The sequence below is a fragment of the Brachyistius frenatus genome, unplaced genomic scaffold (assembly GCF_029030835.1).
Source record: "Brachyistius frenatus isolate BFR_SWC_R1_liver_20210118 unplaced genomic scaffold, ASM2903083v1 Contig_7, whole genome shotgun sequence".
Taxonomy (NCBI): Eukaryota; Metazoa; Chordata; class Actinopteri; family Embiotocidae; genus Brachyistius; species Brachyistius frenatus.
Window position 1 is genome coordinate 4,114,864 of NW_027210606.1, and position 19,866 is coordinate 4,134,729.

General features: G+C 44.0%; 2 protein-coding genes across 3 annotated transcripts; both read left to right on the forward strand.

The window, feature by feature from the left end:
- The first annotated feature begins 95 nt into the window (after positions 1-95).
- On the forward strand, positions 96-11,843 carry LOC138615825 (serine-rich adhesin for platelets). 2 transcript variants are annotated; one of them, XM_069689671.1, is made up of 11 exons: positions 96-399; positions 959-1,342; positions 1,742-3,640; positions 3,733-3,821; positions 3,910-3,968; positions 4,998-5,161; positions 6,111-6,276; positions 6,361-6,552; positions 9,164-9,385; positions 11,132-11,291; positions 11,387-11,843. In XM_069689671.1, the coding sequence occupies exons 1-11, from the start codon at positions 357-359 to the stop codon at positions 11,462-11,464; spliced, it is 3,456 nt and encodes a 1,151-aa protein (XP_069545772.1). In that variant the 5' UTR covers positions 96-356; the 3' UTR covers positions 11,465-11,843. The 2 variants fall into 2 exon arrangements, with proteins under 2 accessions (XP_069545772.1, XP_069545773.1); XM_069689672.1 differs by having other exon boundaries at positions 11,390-11,843.
- Positions 11,844-15,001: 3,158 nt separating this feature from the next.
- On the forward strand, positions 15,002-18,831 carry actb1 (actin, beta 1). The gene is made up of 7 exons (XM_069689668.1): positions 15,002-15,109; positions 16,099-16,224; positions 16,330-16,569; positions 17,092-17,338; positions 17,431-17,622; positions 17,720-17,901; positions 18,158-18,831. Exons 2-7 carry the CDS (start codon positions 16,102-16,104, stop codon positions 18,299-18,301), a joined length of 1,128 nt encoding a protein of 375 aa, XP_069545769.1. The 5' UTR covers positions 15,002-15,109; positions 16,099-16,101; the 3' UTR covers positions 18,302-18,831.
- The last annotated feature ends 1,035 nt before the right edge of the window (positions 18,832-19,866 follow it).

The window sequence follows — 19,866 nt, forward strand, 5'->3', positions numbered from 1 at the left end:
GCATGCGGAACAGCCCGGAGGCGGTGTCACAGCTCTGAAACCATCCACAAGTGTCTGTCCACCCTGCATTACAAGACACACACTGTCTCCCACACGTGGGTCTGATTTAGGTGACCGCGCGGCGCTGCTGGTGCTGACAGCGCAGCGGTTTCCGTTACAAGGAAATGATGGAGGAGGAAAGTTTCTGACGCCTCTGACGTTTTGTTGCGACTGTCCGCAGGAAAAGCAGAGTTCATTCTCGCTCTGAGTAGTAGTAGCTCGTCCTCGTCACAGCGTGCGGAGACTGAAAATCTGATAAATCTGTATGGATTTGAGATTAATAGGGTCTCCGACACTGAAATGTCTCAGCTTTGGAAATGCAGCTCCACGCCTGTCTGTTGCTTTTTATCATCACAACAGGTAAGAACATATAAACCAGACAGCAGACTCTGTATTATACACTGTTGATTTGAAACTGCAGTGGGTCAAATCGTATTGTTTGGCATTGCCTACACATTTTTAAAACATGAAACTTTGTATTGGACACAATTTAGCCTGAAATAGTGATTTTTTTTTTTCTCTCTCTCTTTAGATTAAGTCACAATAGTCCTGCTTTACTGTCAATGAAATACATTGTTGTCTGTAGAGTAGTATAGACTTTTGAAGTATAACTAGTCATCAAAGGATGCTAAAAAATAAGATAGGAAGGACCTGCGATTTATTGCACAACATTTTCATAAATAATGTTGTCTCCTATTTCTCTAAATTTGTCTTGTTTTGGAGGGAACATTTGTAATTTTATGCCTCAAAAATCCTTCGAATCAGGTTACATGATAATTAAAAACATAATTTTGGTTAACTGCCCTCAACTTGTGTCCACAAATGTCTAAATTCACAGTCTGATCTTTATTGCAACATTACACAGAGGTCAGAAGATTAATGCCAGAGCATTTTAGCAGCGTTGTTTTTCTCTCCTCAGATAAAACATTGGCCCTGTTACACTCCAACTGTGGTGGAAATGTCAGCCTGGACCAAGAGCCTGCTGGTCACATCAATCTCACTTCACCTGGATTTTTTACTGACACCAGCAGACTCAACTCCTTGAACCAGCCGTCTGCTAAAACCTTACAGTTCCCAGTTTGCACTTGGATGATAGATATTCCTCCCGGGCGGACGGTACTTTTAAAGTTAGTATGGTTGGAAAGCGGTTCGCGGGTATCAGTGCGCTGCGTCTTGAATGAGGAAGATGAAGTTTTGGAGAGCGGGCGGATGGCTCTGCTCTCCGGCTGTGACAGAAACAAATCCACCCTCACTTGGACAGGAGCAGGACGCTCCTCAAATGCAGTTCAACTGGCTTATTCTGGTGAGAAACCATCCCTCCATTACCCTGGTTAATTTATTAAGTCAGTGGCCCACTTGCCTGCGCTTACCCTGATCACGAGAGTTTGATCTAATAGTTGTAATGACATTTGGAACAGACTTGTTTTGGAGCTGCTCTTTGCTCATGTTGTCTCTGTGAAAGTGTGAGAAGTATTTTTTGTTTCCAGTAGAGATGCTGGAGGTTAATCAGACTGCGTGGTGCGTAACTAAACATGCTGTGTTGTTAAAAATGTGCTGTGAGCTGTAAATCTGTCAGCTGGAAAGTTCTTATCACACTCGCTGTGGTGCGTGAGGCAGGGAGATGTTATGTTGTTGTGGTTTCCACTCTGGCTCTCCTCACCCTGCCCCTCTCTGTTTTTGTGTTTGTTCCTGGTCGTTCCAGTCCAGGAAGATGAGAGGCATTCCTCTGAGGACCGTTCGACCCACAGGCCAGACCAAGACCTCATTCATCGTTCTCAGACAGGAACCAGCTTTACAAGACCTGCTCCAGTTGGTAAAGAGGTGGTGGGAGGTACAGAAGGGGTCAGAGGTCACCTCTATGAAGGTCTGGAGTGGAGTTCTGCGCCACAGTCTGTGTCTAGCGCCTCCTCTCTGGACCAGGGACTGCTGCTCCCCACCTCACCCCAGCAGGGACTCCCTGTTGCTGGCAGAACTGATAGGGAAACTCTCCCTCTTCCTGAGGAAAAACCAAACAATGGAGCGGATACATCTGGAGCTGCTCACCTCACCGATGGTCCCATGACTGCCAGGGAGAGAACACACCCATATTTTCAGCATGCACTCAGCACAGACACCGAATCAAACACCGCAAATCCAAGCAAAGAGATCACTCAAACACAGATGGCACTTACAGATGCAACAGCCAGTAGCTCCAACGCCTGGCTTGGCACAGATATCCACGAGTATACATTCACTCAGACATCTAAAGACACAGAGAAACCTATAACTATGGGAACAGACCAGAGTGTGTCCAACTCCAGCGTTCTGCTTCCCACCTCTTCTCCCCCTGAGCTACCTTCCTGGACGACCATGGAGAGTGGTACCACCGGGGTTCCTCGTGGGGGAGCTGTTAGTGGGACACCTGAAGATAAACAACCTCATTCCTGGAGGAGCCAGCAAAATACAGACAGACTTAACTCTGATCTGACCTCCACCACCACCTCTGATCCTTTAAACACATCCACCGAGCCTCCATCACATGGTTCAAGCAGTGCGCACACGGACACTGAACCCCCCTCATCAACGCCCTCACAAGCTCCCAGCAGGGCTCGATCATCCACCGCCCACATCACAGGGCTTCACACTGCCATCGGTACCGTGGAGGCTGCTTCGGCTCATCCAAACATAAGTCAGAGTGACTCATTTGTATCCGCTGCGTCAGATGGCACTGCTCAGACTGCTGAAGACACAGAGATATTTCACACGTCTTCCTCACAGAGTCAAAGAAACTCTCTTCAAAGCACAGAGAGCCTCACGCATTCTCCGTCCACATCGTCCCCATTCACACAGACAAGCGACGAAGAGAACCAAACAGCAACAGAAAGTACAAAAAGACCCGCATACATGACTACAAGTACTATCTCCTCCTCACCTGACATTACCAAGGACGATGCAGGGACTTCAGGCTTCACTGATTCGTTTTCAACACCCAGAGCAGGAGTCCAAAACTCAGGGACTTCTAGAGAAACATATACACTACATCCCACTTACACACTCTTACATGACAACACAGATTCACCAACTCCTGCATCCCTGTTGTCATCCAGCACAGCCATAGACTCATCTACACCTTCATACATGCTCCAAACAGACACTGTGCTTCCTGATAGGTCACGCACCACTTCAACCACCTCTATCAGCGAGTCCACCACGCTCACAGCCTTCATCGACCATAAACCAACACTCGTACCCTCACATACGCCTCAAACACGTGCTCACCTGCCTCTGCCGACATCTACAGTAACCTCTCCTCCACATAAACAGTCCCACAACCTCGTTACTACGACACAGACCTCTCTGCTCTCACACACAACGACGACATCCGATTATGGAGGTGGGGATGGAAAGGCAAAAGTGGAGGATGAGGTCTGGCAGTGGTCTCCTAGCAACACAACCACCACAGCTGGATCACCGCAGCGACCTCCACCCCGGACAACCCTACATCCCAGCCAGGAGAGCCATTTGGCGCACACACCTTCAGCGTTGACCTCAACAACCACCTGGAGCTCCACGAATGCTCCCAAGTTCTACGTTGTTCCCGACCAGCCTGCAGCCATCAGAGGTACATGTGTACATGTGTGTGTTTTTGTTAGTAGGTAATGAGGTTATGTGTCCAGGGCAATTGTAATTGAATTATTTGCTTGTTTGGTCCAGTGGAGTCAATTGAGCTGCTGCTGCAGATGGTTGTAGAAGAGTCCAGATCGGGTTTTACTGCTGGTTTGGAGGAAGACGCCGCTGCCTGGGTGAGAGATTGTACACAAACACACACACTAATAAATGAAGCACAAATAAACAGACTTTTGTGAACTTCTCCTCTGCTGTTTCTTTCAGCTGGAGCCGTACCTACAGAGAGCCCCGGGGTTCAGCAGGCTGCTGGGAGTCTGGAGCAGGTGAGGTCGTGCAGACACAGTGGGTTTCTAAGGTGCAATCAGTCTTACCGTTAAATTGTAGCCACACAACCGAGTTTTCAGAAAATAATTCCCTGGTGACATTTCCAAAATCCTCAAAGACTGTCCTTTAAGACCTGGATCAAAAACATATTCTAGCTATCTATGAAGTCATCTGTATTTACTACTCTGAGTAACAGGAAGTGACACATATCGATACTCTCATGGTGTAATATTTCAACATCTAGTGAAGGGATCCATACAAAATTTGGTGAAGACATTTGTGTGCCCCTCAGGATGAATTGTAATCTTCAGATCTTAATCAAATATCAGCAAAACTAATGGCATTACCATCATCCTGATAACATAACATTATACATGCTGAACATCAGCATGTTAGCATTGTTTTGTTGGCATTCTGGTGATACTGAACATTTAAAATGTTATTAAAAAAATATTTTTGTTTCACATTGTATAAGGTTAGGTAGTTGCTTTATTAATCCCCGAGGTATATAATATATATAGATATATACTGTACTGTATATACTTTGCATTTTATATTTTATATTTTTTACTGCTATTTTACTGCTATTTTATTGCTTTTCTATTATTCTATTATTATCTTATTGCTTCTGTATGCTGCTGTAATGAAAAAAATGTCCCCTTGGGGATTAATAAAGTAACTACCTAACCTAACCTATAAATTTAGCAGGGAGATATGCTACGCTACAGTGTGGCCTCCTCATCTACCATCTTTTCAGAAAAAAGAGTTGAAATATATTCACAACAATAAGAAGTTGCTCCCGATGGTAGGCGAGTACATTTGCCACAATTAGTGTGTAAAAATTGTGTAATTGGGTGAATGAGGCTAAAAAAAAAAAAAGGACATTGGAGACCGCTATGGCAAAAAGTGCCAACCATTTATCATTTATTTTCCAGAACATTGAATACATGAGTATAATGGTAATATGTTGGTTTAGGTTGCAGAAAGTTGGAAACAGATGTTAACGTGCTGTTCTTCTGTTGTTCCAGTGGACATGCAGTGCAGAGTCTTGTGGAGTTTAAAACCAGCGGGGCTCTCCAGTGGCTCAACATGGCAGGACCCACATCACTGCTGGAACAAACAGCGCTATCTCAGGCTGTTCTGGAGGGAAGGACATTCAGATCATCCAAAATCACCAACGTCACACTTGGAGGTGAGCCTGGCCCTGGTGGCTCAGGGGTTTAAGTCGAGTCTGTCTTCCTTTGCTGCACATTGTCCTCAACATCCCCACATCTCACCACTCATTTCCTGTCATCCCTGTACAGTCAGATCTCTAAAATTTAGAGTCTAAATGAAATACACAAAACAATGGCTGGTTATCTGTCAGCCACATCGGCTTCACTTACCTAGAGGGAATTCCTTCCTTAACCTGCTTACTTAATTGACCCATTTACAGCAGACTCGTATAAACATCATAACTCAGTTAGACGGACACAGTTAAGTAATGCTGGTAATATTTGATATTTTTGTAGTCAATAAACACCTTAAAAAGACCATAACAAACAATAAACTGATCCGAACAACTATTGTCTTATTATCTAAAGCCTCATACACGTTGTTCTTTGAATCCATTGAATTCCATTACTGTCCAAATGCTGCTAAAACAACATATAACATATATCATTTTTTTCTTGATTAACTGATTGGTTGTTTGGTCTGAAGTCTTTTTGGTCAGAAAATGGAGAAAAATGTTGATCACTGTTTGCCAAAGCCCAACATTCAGCCTAAAATGTCTTGTTTTGTCCTAAACCAACAGTAAACAACCAAAAGATATACAGTTTATTATTTATTAGAAAATATTTACGTTTAAGAAGCTGGAATCAGAGTTTTAGCTCTTTTTTTTAATTTATAAAATGAATCAAAATGATTGATCACATATCTAAGTTGCTGATTATAAATTTTATGTCATTCAGCTAATCAATTAATCTACTCATCATTGCAGCTCCATGCAGCTTTTTCAAAATACAATTTTGGTTGGTTTGAACAGGGAGTGAGTGCCACAGACCGGGAAGTCAAGTTAAAAACTGTTTTTTCATGAGATATTTAATAATAGAAAATAAAGAATAGCCCCAGCATTTTTCTTTGACACATGTTCCCTCCAGGTCTGCAGGGCGATGTGTGTGACTGGTTACTGCAGTGCCCCGCAGGCTACAGATGCGTCTCGCAGCCCGGCACCGCAAACTACAGCTGTTCCTCCGTGTGTCGCTTCGACCACTGCCACCACCACGGCATCTGCACTCACCATCCGGGACAACTTCCAGTTTGTCGGTAAGAGCACAAAAAGTGTACCTTTTCATCTAACCCAGAATATTGTGTGCGTGTAAGTGACCTCTTTGTGTGTGTTTGTATTAGCTGCCTTGTAGGTGATGACTTCTGGTACATGGGTCAGAGGTGTGACGTGAGGATGACTCGAGCGCGCCTCGTGGGTGCATGTCTTGCCATTTTACTCATCATGGTGACAGTCATCGGCGTTTCGGCCTTCGTGGCTGTGCGACGCTATCGATCCATTTTGATCCAGGCCAAAGTCGACCAGACCCGCAGCAGGTACACGCATCCACTCGGTGATGGACACGTATACAAACACAGTTCACAACGTACAAATTAAAAAGCAAAGATTTAGGCACAAATTGTACATACTACCATTGAAATATATTTAGATGTTTAGAGGATTGTCTAATTGTCTGGCCTCAAAAATATCACATTAAAAACCTGCATGTTGAGAAGCACACACATACATGGCATAGAAATTACTAATCTGACATAAATGGCTTTGGCACCTGAGAAAAGATCATGTATGTTGATCCACGCAGGAAAATCCAGACACTGAGATGGAAGCATGTGCACATACAGTCACAGTAAACAGTAAGCTCCACTAGGTGTCACAATTTAGCTGCCAACCCACACGCTGAGGATGAATGTAGGACCGCAGACTGGTGGGAAGTGTTGAGACAGCTCAACATGTCCAATTTCCGTCGTATGTACCCTAGCGTGTTCACTGACATGACGTCAAACCTGTCTGAATGTTTTGCCAGCAAGTGATCAAATCTGCTGTTAGACAGGACTTAAGATGCCACTCACTTCCATTAAGATGAATACAAATTTCTCCTACCCACCATAATTATTTTTCTTTTACCATTTTTAAGATACTCCTCAGGTCATTAGTAAGTACATACATTAGATATCAATACTCTGGCTTGTAAACTGTGTGTAGTTTACATGATCAGACTGGTGGTTTGTTATTATCATTACTCATCTCTTTCCCCTTTCATATTGTTATGATGTACGTAGGTGTGAATTCTGGAGAAATCTACACGTTGTGGATTAAACTGTCCCCTGCTTATATGTAGAAGCACAGTCGTTTGGTTTCAGCTTCTTAAAGCCGTACTAACTGAGGTTTTTGTGTTGAAAGCACTTAGATCATAAGTGCTACTTCAATTAGGGAAGAGTTTATCCACCCTAACTGAGACGCAGTGTATTTGTCCCATTGCCTAGATTAACTTGTAATACTAAGTATGCACACAAACAGACAAAGTTCAGACAGGAAGTGATAAACCTGAAGCTAAGCCTTAAATCCAGAGTGTCTTCTTAAAAGTAGCAAGTGAGTGTTGCTTCCAGAGAGATTTGGACATTTCAATCTTATATTTAGGACTAATAAGTTTTCTTTCTGAGAGTAATTCACTTGAATATAGAAAAATCTATCTCGCTATATATTTCTTTGTATTTCTATGCATTAATGTGAAGTAATCCACTGCCTGTCACTGTGAGGCATAGTAAGTTTATTCATGAAACATGATGTCATCCATAGCAAAGGGGTCAACTCCGCCCTTTCTCTTATCTTAGGACTTCTTTGTTCCTCACTACAACATGCTTTGTGAAGCCTCTTTAAGAGGAAACTCTCACACAGTAGGAAATTGTAGTCCCATTTAGTCAGGCTCATAGTGGTACAAAAATATGAGATGATTTAGACTTTATTAATCCCACAGTGGGGAAATTTAGTCGTCACAGCAGCATAGAAACACAAAAAAGGTGCACACAATATGAAAACATTTACAAATACATAAAATAAGATAGATCAAAATGATTATTTTAGAAAAAAATAAGAGCAACGAATAAATGCACACACACAGATTATATACACAAAAACAAATCAAATCAAATAAAAATAAATAAATACAGTTTAGGATGAATGGAAAAAGTGTCAGGTGCTATGAAATGAAATAGTGCAACGTTATTTTATGGTGGTGTTGAACAGTCTGACAGCCATCGGAACAAACAACCTGCGGTCGCGCTCCTTCCTGCGCTGACGGTGCAGCAGTCTGAACTGAAGGAGCTGCTTAAAGCTCCCACAGTCTCATCGAGAGGGTGAGAGGTGTTGTCCATGATCGATGTCAGCTTGGCTAACATCCTCCTCTCATCCACCTCCTCTATGGAGTCCAGGGGACTGTCCAGGACAGAGCTGGCCCTTTTGACCAGCTTGTTCAGTCTCCTCCTGTCCCTCTCTGTACCTGCACAGCCCCAGCAGACCGCTGCATAAGAGATGGCCGACGCCACCACAGTGTCGTGGAATGTCCTCAGCAGAGTCCTGCAGACTCCGAAGGACCTCGGTCTTTTCAGGAGATGGAGTCGACTCTGGCCCTTCTTGAAGAGGACATCCCTGTTGTCTGACCCGTCCAGTTTATTGTTGAGGTGAACACCCAGGAATTTATAAGTGTCCACAATGTCAATGTCCAATCCCTGGATGTTCACCGTTGTAGTTGGTTTTGCCTTCCTGCGGAAATCATTCACCATCTCCTTCGTCTTACTGGCGTTAATCCGGAAGTGATGGAGATCACACCAGTCAGTGATGACCTCCCTGTACTCCAGATCGTTCCCTTATGATACATGTCCAATGATGACTGTATCCTGCATGTGAATCACACAGAGGTGATTTTACAACATGTCGTTAGGTAAAGACCACTCATTGAGAAGGGTTACAGCTCCCTCCTATTGACTCATTTGCTCTTGCAAAACTTTTAAAACTGCTATGAAACTGTAGGGGAAAAAAACATGTGATTAATAAATCTGTTTGATGTCTCAAACCTGATCACATTGAAGGAAACCCAATAACATTGAACCCTCAGACTGTTTAACTCATTGTGATTTGTTGTGTGTGCAGCTATCGCAGGTTCAACCATTTTGACGAGCTGTCAGGTCGGTTCTGGTTGCGTTCGTGGGCGGGATCGGCAGACTCACTGGACAATCCTGCCTTCACACGCTCCGATGAGTTACTGCATCTCCGGGCGCTCGACCGGCCCTGCTGTTACCACGACGACACCCTGTCACTGGGTTCCACCTGCCCGAGCCATGGAACACACATCAACACAATCTACCCCCACAGGTACACACACACACACACACACACACACACACACACACACACACACGCACGCACGCACACACACACACACACACACACACACACACACACACACACACACACACTGAGTATCCCACATGAACTGTCATTGTGTTTGACAGTATCAGATGATCATGTGTGTGATGGTCCGACTTCATATTTAAAACTTCTTTCTTCTCACTAAAGACGTTTTAGCAGCCTAAAAACCAACACAGTTACAACCATCAACAGAATTCAACTTTCCGCACACACAGTTATGTGTTATGTCTACCTAATTCAATTCATGCTTTAAAGACATGACAGCTTTACAATGTCAGTAGTTTGTTGCCGTTAGTGTACAGCGGGTTGATCAGAGCTTGTTTTTAACAACAGTTCCCTGCATCTTGAAGTGACACGGATGAGGGGCTAACACTAAACCAAAACTCCACAAATGTAAGTCTTGGGCTATATGAATAAAACAATGAACAGAAAGATGTTACAAAGAGCCCTACAGCTAAGCGGGATGATCATTTTGTGCAGGTTGGTCTCTTTCCCATAATACACAGCCCTTTTAAAAGTTGTTGATATAAAAATATTATTTATAGCATTTAATCAAACATTAAACCATCTGCAGAAGTTCTCTGATGACTCTGCAGTGGTAGGATGTATAAGGGATGGACGGGAGGATGAGTACAGGGCAGTAGTTGAGGACTTTGTGGAGTGGGCGGGAAGGAATCACCTGCTCCTGAACGTGGCCAAGACCAAAGAGATGGTGGTCGACTTCAGGAGGAAGGCGACGGCTCCACAACCGCTGAGAGTTCTGGGAGAGGAGGTGGACATGGTTGAGGAGTACAAGTACCTGGGTGTGTCCATCGACAACAGACTGAACTGGAAGACCAACATCAACGCTGTCTACAAGAAGGTGATGAGTCGACTCTTTTTCTTGAGGAAACTTCGATCCTTCAATGTGTGCAGCGAGATGTTGGAGATGTTCTACCAGTCTGTTGTGGCCAGTGCTTTGTACTTCGCTGGGGTCTGCTGGGGGAGCAGCATTGGAGCCGGAGACACCAACAGACTTAACAAACTGGTTAAGAAGGCCGGCTCCATCATCGGCTACAAACTGGACAGCCTGGAAAAGGTGGTGGAGAGGAGGACGCTGAACAAACTATTATCCATATTGGATAATCCTGACCACCCTCTCCACCACCTGCTGCAGGGACAGCGGAGCACGTTCTCCAATAAACTCCTCCAGCTCCGCTGTCACAAGGACAGATACAGGAGATCATTCCTGCCGACCGCAATAAGACTGTACAATAACTCACCTCTGGCAAAATCCAACACACAACAATAACACTATTGACTGTGTTTCTTGTTTGTTTAAATATAATTAAAAAAAAATATATATATATATATATATATATATACTGTACTGTATATAGTGTATATACTGTGCATTTTTATATTTAATATTTTTTACTGTTATTTTATTGCTTTCCTGTATCTATAAATGCTGCTGCAGCGAAAAAAAATTCCCCTTGGTGATTAATAAAGTAACTACCTACCAACCTACCTACCTAAACAAACTAAACAAACAACATTTATTTTCCTTTTATAAGCCTGACCATTCCCTAACATTTCCCTATTCAGTACTTCCAAAGTTTTTCTTGACAGAAATGTAAATCTCAGTCTGTAAGTATTTACATAGCCAGTGTCTGTAAATCATCCCTGTGCTTTCTGTATTCCCTACAGCTCGCAGTATGGTTGGAGAGGGAGCGAGATGAGTATGGGGGATGGGGTGTTGGACTCGGGTAAGGCCAGTGACCTTTCTGTCTGTAGCTGGCCTGTGGAACCCATTCACTGGACTCCATTCCCACTTCTGCAGCAGCTAGCATCCCACAGGACGCCCACGGTGAGTGTCTGACCCTGCATGTGGTGTGTATGACAGTTTGGTAGAGAGGGAGATGTGTATCTGGTTTCCTTACTTGATGATGTGATGTTCCCCAGCAGGTCAGGGTGTCGCGACCACGGTCCTACTGTGAAGGCATGGAGCTGGTAGACCTGGGCAAGAGTTGGACCGCCTGAAACACAAAAAGAAGACTCAAATCCACTCAGACACTGGTATTTGCAGTTCAATATGGCATTGTAAAGCTCAAATGTTGTTGTTTTGTTCATAAAAAATGTAAAAGAATATGTGTAAATGTGTATATAAGTTTATATCTGTTGAAAAATGTTTTTCTCCTGATGTTAAAGCTAAAGAAGTCATCTGAATGTCAATTATCTTTGGCACAGAGTCTTATACAATGCTTTAATAAATATAAATCTTCCTCAGGGCAGTTAATTGACGTGTTTTTTTATGTTTGCCTGTAAAATAAAAAAAAAGTTCATTTAAAAATCTGAAGATAACACATAAAAACATTTTACAGAAAGAAAGACAAAAGAAATTAAGAAATAAAAACATATATTTTGGGAAATTGTTATTTGTTTTCTTGTCAAGCCCACATGAGGCAATTGAAGCCTCAATTCATGTCTGTATGGTAGATCACTGACTTCTTATCTTTCTAAAGTGTCATCTGGAAGTTTACTCTGCCAAAGGCTTTAGTATTTCCTCCTCGACAACTACTTTGGGCCCCTGGACCTCTAAGGGGTTGACTTTGTCTCACAAGTTTGTATCTAATTTAATTGCATGCATTTCAGTAAAGGGACAACTGAGCCACATCCTACATCATTACCGTGCCTGTAATCCTGTGATTCTGTCCTGCACAGTGGTCCGTTGTCTTCACTTTAATTAGGGGCCTCAACAAAACAAGTTGTCTGCCCCTGGGACCACAAGTGGGTTTATTCAGCTATTCTTCCAGATCAGATCTGTGGTGCGTAGTAACTGAATGCTGCCTTTCTGTGTTTTACTTGGACTCTGGAAACAGACATTTTAAACATGCACTGCGAGGCTGAGAGGGCAGAGGATTTTTAAGGGGAGGTTTTCGGTCTATAAATCAGTGTCTTCTAATAGTATTGTACCTACTGGGGAGTATTGTACCTACATTCTCTCTGTTTCTCACTTGAGTACCCATATGAGCCAACCCTGCCTCCTCTATGCGGTGTATGATGCTCTGTGATGGAATGTGATGCCATAAATGACTGGGAAAGCCTGGTACAGAGTGAAACAGGCAAATATGTACACTGACCTTGTATCACACCCATAACTGTGACGTAATATAGAATAAGAGAGTGATTGATTGGTGGAGGCTGGACATGTGGCAAATAAGAGAAGAGAGTTAATGGGTGTTTAAGAGAGAGAGAGAGAGCGTGCTGAGAGATAGGGATGAGCGAAAAGTGAACAGAAGCTACCTGCTAGCTTCTTCCATATACGGTCTTAGTCAGAGCTGAGAGCCTGAGGCCTGTGAGTTTCCCTGACTGTGTAAGTGAGTAATGAAGGGAGGGAGCGCGTATATGTGTGTGTTATAATGCATGCGTGAGTCAGGCACGCTGCTGAGTTTTGAAATGGTTGAAAGAATGACATGAGTGTCCAGAGGAAGCGTGGAGACATTTCTGTCAGGGAGAAGTTAAGGGTTGAGGACAAAGTATAACAAAAGACAAACATAAATGTTGCCACAAATATTTTACACATAAATCAGATGAAGACAGCAGAAATCACAGTGAATAGTGGCACACTTTCACAGGCATACAGACACACACACTTAAACATACACAGCCTTAAAAAGGGAGATTCATTCATTTCCTCAGACTGGTCACATGACCAGAGCAGTGCATTCTTCCCCCCATGTGACTTGCTCCAATATCTCCTTATATGGACGTCATCCAAAGGAACTCTTAAAGGGATGGTTGTCCTGCCCTGGGTCTATACTTGGTGTGTGTGTGTGTGTGTGTGTGTGTGTGTGTGTGTGTGTGTGTGTGTGTGTGTGTGCGTGCGTGCGTGCGTGCGTGCGTGCGTGCGTGCGTGCGTGCGTGCGTGCGTGCGTGCGTGCGTGCGTGCGTTTAATGTCTGTCTGGAGCAGGATAATGCCGGTCGTCTGAAAAGCCAATTCCCTGATCAGCTCATTCATCCTCCCTCTGTCTTAAGCTGCTCCTCATCACAACCTGATGATACGTGGGCGTGTGTGTGTGTGTGTGTGTGTGTGTGTGTGTGTGTGTGTGTGTGTGTGTGTGTGTGTGTGTGTGTGTGTGTGTGTGTGTGTGTGTGTGTGTGTGTGTGTGTGTGTTCACTTGCAGGTCTGTGTGGTCACTTCCTGCATGCATCTGCTAAAGTGAGGCCCAGTAAAAACCAACTTCCTGTCCCTTTCGGTGAGCCGGCTCCCATATATCCTTATTAGGAACACGTAGAGCCAGTGAGAATTCCTACTGTAAGTTTATGAGTCTTTGTCCGGTGCCCTTATTGAGTTAAAACAGCACCCCGACCCACCCACCCACTTAGCCTCTGGTCAACTAATAAGATGAGCTTTGCATGAGGATTTCCATCATGAAAATAAAGAAGCGTTTCAGTTTAGAGAGGCATACAAATTTAAGGTGGATGAATACCTGGGACAGGTGTGTGCATGCAGAGTGAGTCATGACCCTGAATAATAAATTAATTGCAGGCCTCAGTTTCACTGACACCAAATATGGATATGTTCTGGATATTACAGAACTGTTAATTATGTGTCATTAAGGCAAGCAAGATAAAACAAGCCTACACATCACCAGGGAGGTGATGAGAGATAAGAGATTTACAGTCTCCTGAGTGTTTGCCGTAAGCATACTTCAGCTTCATCACATGTATCGCTGTCACCCTGCTCTGCATGTGTGTGTGTGTGTGTGTGTGTGTGTGTGTGTGTGTGTGTGTGTGTGTGTGTGTGTGTGTGTGTGTGTGTGTGTGTGTGTGTGTGTGTGTGTGTGTGTGTGTGTGTGTGAGAGAGAGAGAGAGAGAGAGTGACTAGTATGCCAGGGCAGGCGGCTGTCAGTGACCCTGAGGTTGTTAGCACCCCGTGTCCTGGCTGGCACCTCTAACCAGTATCAGTGAGAAAGTTTTGCTTCACTACAAAAGCATTGGTGCAATCCAGCTCTGCTGCATTCCCTCTACATTTGAATTCAATGAGTTATGTCTATGTAACTGTCTTTGTTTTCCAATGCACAAAGATAGCGCAGTAGTCAGGATATGTAAAGGGCCCCTACCCAATGTGGGGGATGCCAAGGACTGAAACTATCATAATGTTGACTGAATTACATTAACATTTACTCCTGCCCTGTGTGACAATACTAAATTCATAAAAGCACATGTTTCAGCTTGTTTTATACTTCAGACCCATGCTGTGTTTTGCAGCATTAGCTATAAGATGTGTTGCCCACTTGTGCATCATGTTTGTTTACCATCATCACATTCACAGCAATTGTGATAATAATGACGAGATAAAATAAATGTACATATAAGTTTTATTGCATATTGATAAGTTTGAAAATATATAGGTTAGTTTCAGTGCTGCTTGTACCCCCCCCCCCTGTTATGCCAGAGTGCAGCGCGGTTATCTGCATGCGCCACACCCAGTGGATACGGCACAACCAATCAGAGGGCGCCGTGCGGAAAGTTCTCCTTTTATGGAAAGGGGATGCAGCACGAGCTCCGATAAAACCCTGCAATTTCTCGGCCTCCATTGCAGTCAGGTTCAGACACTAAACCCTACCGGAGTGTAGCTCTCAGTCACAGTCCTCGTAAGCCGATAACCCTCCCTAACACAGGTAAGACAACCGCCGAATGAAGATGCAAGTTTTTTTTTTTTTGCCACGTATTTAAATGCATTGATTCTATATTTGTGCACTTTATATTTTAGCCAGCAGACATGTTTTATCCCGCTGCTGAAGTTATAATGTGAGGTTTTCCTCTCAAGTGCAGGCGCCCATTAGAAATGCACGGTGTAAATGTTGTGTGCAGTTTGAGGGATATGCTTGTCAGTGACGTTTCGCGGGAAGGTGTTGACATGTCGTTGGTGTGAAATAACCCTGCTGCTCCGTGCTGTCAGCACTTCATGCATGTAACAAATCAGACTGCGTTTAAAAAAAAAAAAAAAAAAAAAAAAAGCTTGACCTTCTCGCTTACATGTAATCATCCGCTTCGACATGGTCTGCGGCTCCGCTGTCTCCGGTTTCACGCACGGACAGATAACTGCAGATTAGACCGGGTTTTTTAAAAGTTAAAGGAATTTACTGAAATTGCAGGCAGACTGGGTTAAAGTACTGAAAATGTCGCCGTGACGTTACAGCTCATGAAGTCGATTGACATCATGAAGTTCCAGCTTGTGAACGTCAGAAGTTGTCTCTTTAACACCTGATGACAGGGATGATGGAAGTTCATTCACTTTGACTGTGAAAACCCGTCTTGGTGGTCTATGTTGGCGGCGTGCGTGTGGTTAGTGCAACTGCGATGATCCCGGTGAAGGGAGTGGCTGTCTGTCTGTCTATTGAGGTTTAACGACACGCGGAGCGGCTTCCGGGCCGGTCTGTCCGCCGTCTCTAAGCTGCTCTCACTTTTGCCTTATATGGCCATGGCCAGACCGAGGGAGAAACTGCCTTTGTTTTCTCAGCTCTGGATTTGGACTGCAACCTGCGCCACTGCGACATCCAGCGTCCGGTGTCTATAATGACAGGGCTTTAACCCAGTTGATGTTTGCCAGATGTACACGCACACCGTTGACGGTTTTAAACATGCGTCCCCCTCCCTTTCTGTACAGAAAATGGAAGACGAAATCGCCGCCCTGGTTGTGGACAACGGATCCGGTATGTGCAAAGCTGGCTTTGCAGGAGATGATGCTCCACGTGCCGTGTTCCCCTCCATTGTTGGACGCCCCAGGCATCAGGTATGGTTTCTCCATAATGCTATATAAATCGTACACTCGGGTTAGCACACAATTTTGAGTAGTTTTGATTTAAATTTGTAATCACACTCCTCTCTGCCTTCCTAGGGAGTAATGGTTGGTATGGGCCAGAAAGACAGCTATGTTGGTGATGAGGCACAGAGCAAAAGGGGTATCCTGACCCTCAAGTACCCCATTGAGCACGGTATCGTGACCAACTGGGATGACATGGAGAAGATCTGGCATCACACCTTCTACAATGAGCTGCGAGTTGCCCCTGAGGAGCACCCAGTCCTGCTCACAGAGGCCCCCCTCAACCCCAAGGCCAACAGGGAAAAGATGACCCAGGTAAACGAGGGCTGATGCTCTGAACAATTCTCCCCTCCTCCTAAGTCAGGAGACCTACTTGGCACACCTGTAGGGCTCACAAACAGGAAACTGTGTTGCTGCTAAGGCCCTTCTCCTCCTCCTCCTCCTCAATCTGTCCATTTCCTCCTGCTCCTTGAACATCCAGGTTTCCTCTGCCTTGAGCTGATCTTTTCATCTCTGCGGATGCTTCAGGTTTCTATCTCTCTGCACAGTGATGTGTCAGGAATGACTAGCTGCAGCATGGTCACTGCTGTTTCTTTTTTGTTTTTTTAAATTAAATTTAGTAAACTAGATGACAAGCATTTAACTACACTGGTGTCTGCATGCATGCAACAGATAATGGTAGCAGGTTGTACAGTGAATGTAACAAAACTAAAGTTTATATTTAATGACTGGTTTTAGTGTGGTGCCGTTTTGCCTTATGACTGTACTAACCCATGCTAGCATACTTTAGGTCACTTTGACCCACTGACTCATCTGTCATCTCTCTCTCTCCTCCAGATCATGTTTGAGACCTTCAACACCCCCGCCATGTATGTGGCCATCCAGGCTGTGTTGTCCCTGTACGCCTCCGGTCGTACCACTGGTATCGTCATGGACTCCGGTGATGGTGTGACTCACACAGTGCCCATCTACGAGGGCTACGCTCTGCCCCACGCCATCCTCAGGTTGGACCTGGCTGGCAGGGACCTGACAGACTACCTCATGAAAATCCTGACTGAGAGGGGTTACAGCTTCACCACCACAGGTGAGCACAGTGACTTCCAAACAAGCTGCTGTTTGAAGCTGCAGGGAAACCGGTAAAATGGACAATAAAAATATCTCCTTCTCATCCAACAGCTGAGCGTGAGATTGTGCGTGACATTAAGGAGAAGCTGTGCTACGTTGCACTGGACTTTGAGCAAGAAATGGGAACTGCAGCCTCCTCTTCATCCCTGGAGAAGAGCTACGAGCTGCCTGACGGACAGGTCATCACCATCGGAAATGAGAGGTTCCGTTGCCCTGAGGCTCTCTTCCAGCCCTCTTTCCTTGGTAAGTTACATCAGTGAAACCATCAAAACTGTGAGGGTGAAATCTGCTCTCGATTAGCTGACATGGCTTTAACTTTTAACTTTACACTTTTTCACAGGTATGGAGTCTTGCGGTATCCACGAAACTACATTTAACAGCATCATGAAGTGTGACGTGGACATCCGTAAGGACCTGTACGCCAACACTGTGCTGTCCGGAGGTACCACCATGTACCCAGGCATTGCTGACCGTATGCAGAAGGAAATCACTGCCCTGGCACCCACCACCATGAAGATTAAGGTAAAACGCTTCGCTCTCTTTCCCCCCCCACCCCCTCCAGGCACTGATGGCACTGATGCAAATGTGTTCCAGAAAGAGCTTTACCTCTGCTGCCTCTCGGTGGACAAACATGTTTATTGCAGTATTAAGTTTCTACTGCTTGTCCTATAGCATCCCATTATCTTAACTGGGGAAGTATTTGCATGCTTTTTGTGCGTCTGCCAATAAATGTAGATTGGCCTCAGTATTGATGACCTTTTCATCTTGCCCCCTGCAGATCATTGCTCCCCCAGAGAGGAAGTACTCTGTATGGATCGGCGGCTCCATCCTGGCTTCCCTGTCCACCTTCCAGCAGATGTGGATCAGCAAGCAGGAGTACGATGAGTCTGGCCCCAGCATTGTCCACAGGAAGTGCTTCTAAACAGACTGTCGGTCCCCACCCCAAAACACACACTGCTACAAACCCAAACGACTGGCTCTGTATACATGCCTACACCACCACACTGGTGTATGCTGAGCCCACAACACCTCTTCCCATTTCCCCTCATCACTTTGGCTATGGCACCATGCCCCCTGATGGGGAGAAACTCTGCAGGAAGTACAGAGTGTCCCAGGCGGTGTGAATGTGTGAGGAACATGATGTCCATTGTCGTGTTTGTGTAGGTCATTCCAGATGTCTTTGTTCACCACCTTATTTGCCTCTATGAAGGTTTATTCTCTGATGGGCTCGCTGCCTAACAGATCTGTAGTATTGCTTAATATGTAAATTATGTAATCTGAAACCTTGTTTTGTTTTTGTACTTTCAGCCTTAAACGATACTTGGTCGAGTTTGTTTTAGTCATCATGCAAAAGACAAAGCTATTACCTTGTATTGAGGTGTATGAAGGTTTGTGCGGGGCTTCAAGCCTCTGGTGTACACAACAACCCAATAAAAGCGCACATGTCTGAGACTCCAGTCTAACTACTTGGTCTTCATTTATTTTGCCACCTAAATCCCAAAACTTGTTTTTCATTACCCTCAAATCATGTTGCATCTAACTGTACTCGGTTTAATGGAGGCTGGACACTTGATGTTTTACACTGAAATTTAAAAGCAGGACCATTAATGTCAAGTTTATTTCTTTTTTGTTTTCTTTTTTTTTTTTAACATGCAACACTATCTGTAGGCCTCCTCCATGTAAGGAGCTTTGACATGTAAATTATATTTTTGACTGACTTCCATTTTAGTTTGTGTTGCTGCCTGCTCACTTTTGTTCTGACTTGCTGGGATATTTGAATAGAATGGAGCCATTGTTTATACCAACGCCTGTGCTTTGACTATCATGCTGGGTCAAACGCTGCTGTCAACAAGGCAAGACCATACAAAGACCAGAAATGCACAGCACTGCAAAATGCAAAGGATGAATCAAATGGTGCATTTAAATATCAACTGCAAAGATTCAACCACGTCATTGAACTACAAGCACTCCACTAATTCACCAGTGAGTCTCTTTAGTTGGTTTTACGATGGTTTAATTGATATCTGACCACATGTCAATGTTGGAAAGCATTAATTGGCAAAATTCAACCTGACTGCTATAAGGAGTAAAGGTATGAGCTCTTTACAGCCACCTCAAGCCTTTAGGTCAGGAATGATTGAACTCTACAGACAGATTTTAGGTGGAGTATCACTTCAATAAAACTTTTTATAGTGCCATCATGTGGACAACTAATTTAATTTAATTTGAGAATCAATTATTCATTAGCCTTACTAATTATTCATTAGCATTAATAAAACTTTTTTTTTTTAAAGAAAGGATTAGTTACAGTACATTGGATATCCAGTCTGATTGTAAATCTTAAAACAACAGATCACACTGACTCAACTCCACTAATGAAAGTTTACAATTATCAATGTTTTGAATGACACACTGTTTGGTAATATACTATAGATATTCTTTTACAATACAGCTTCCCCTGTTAGTAAACTTTGATACAATTTGTTA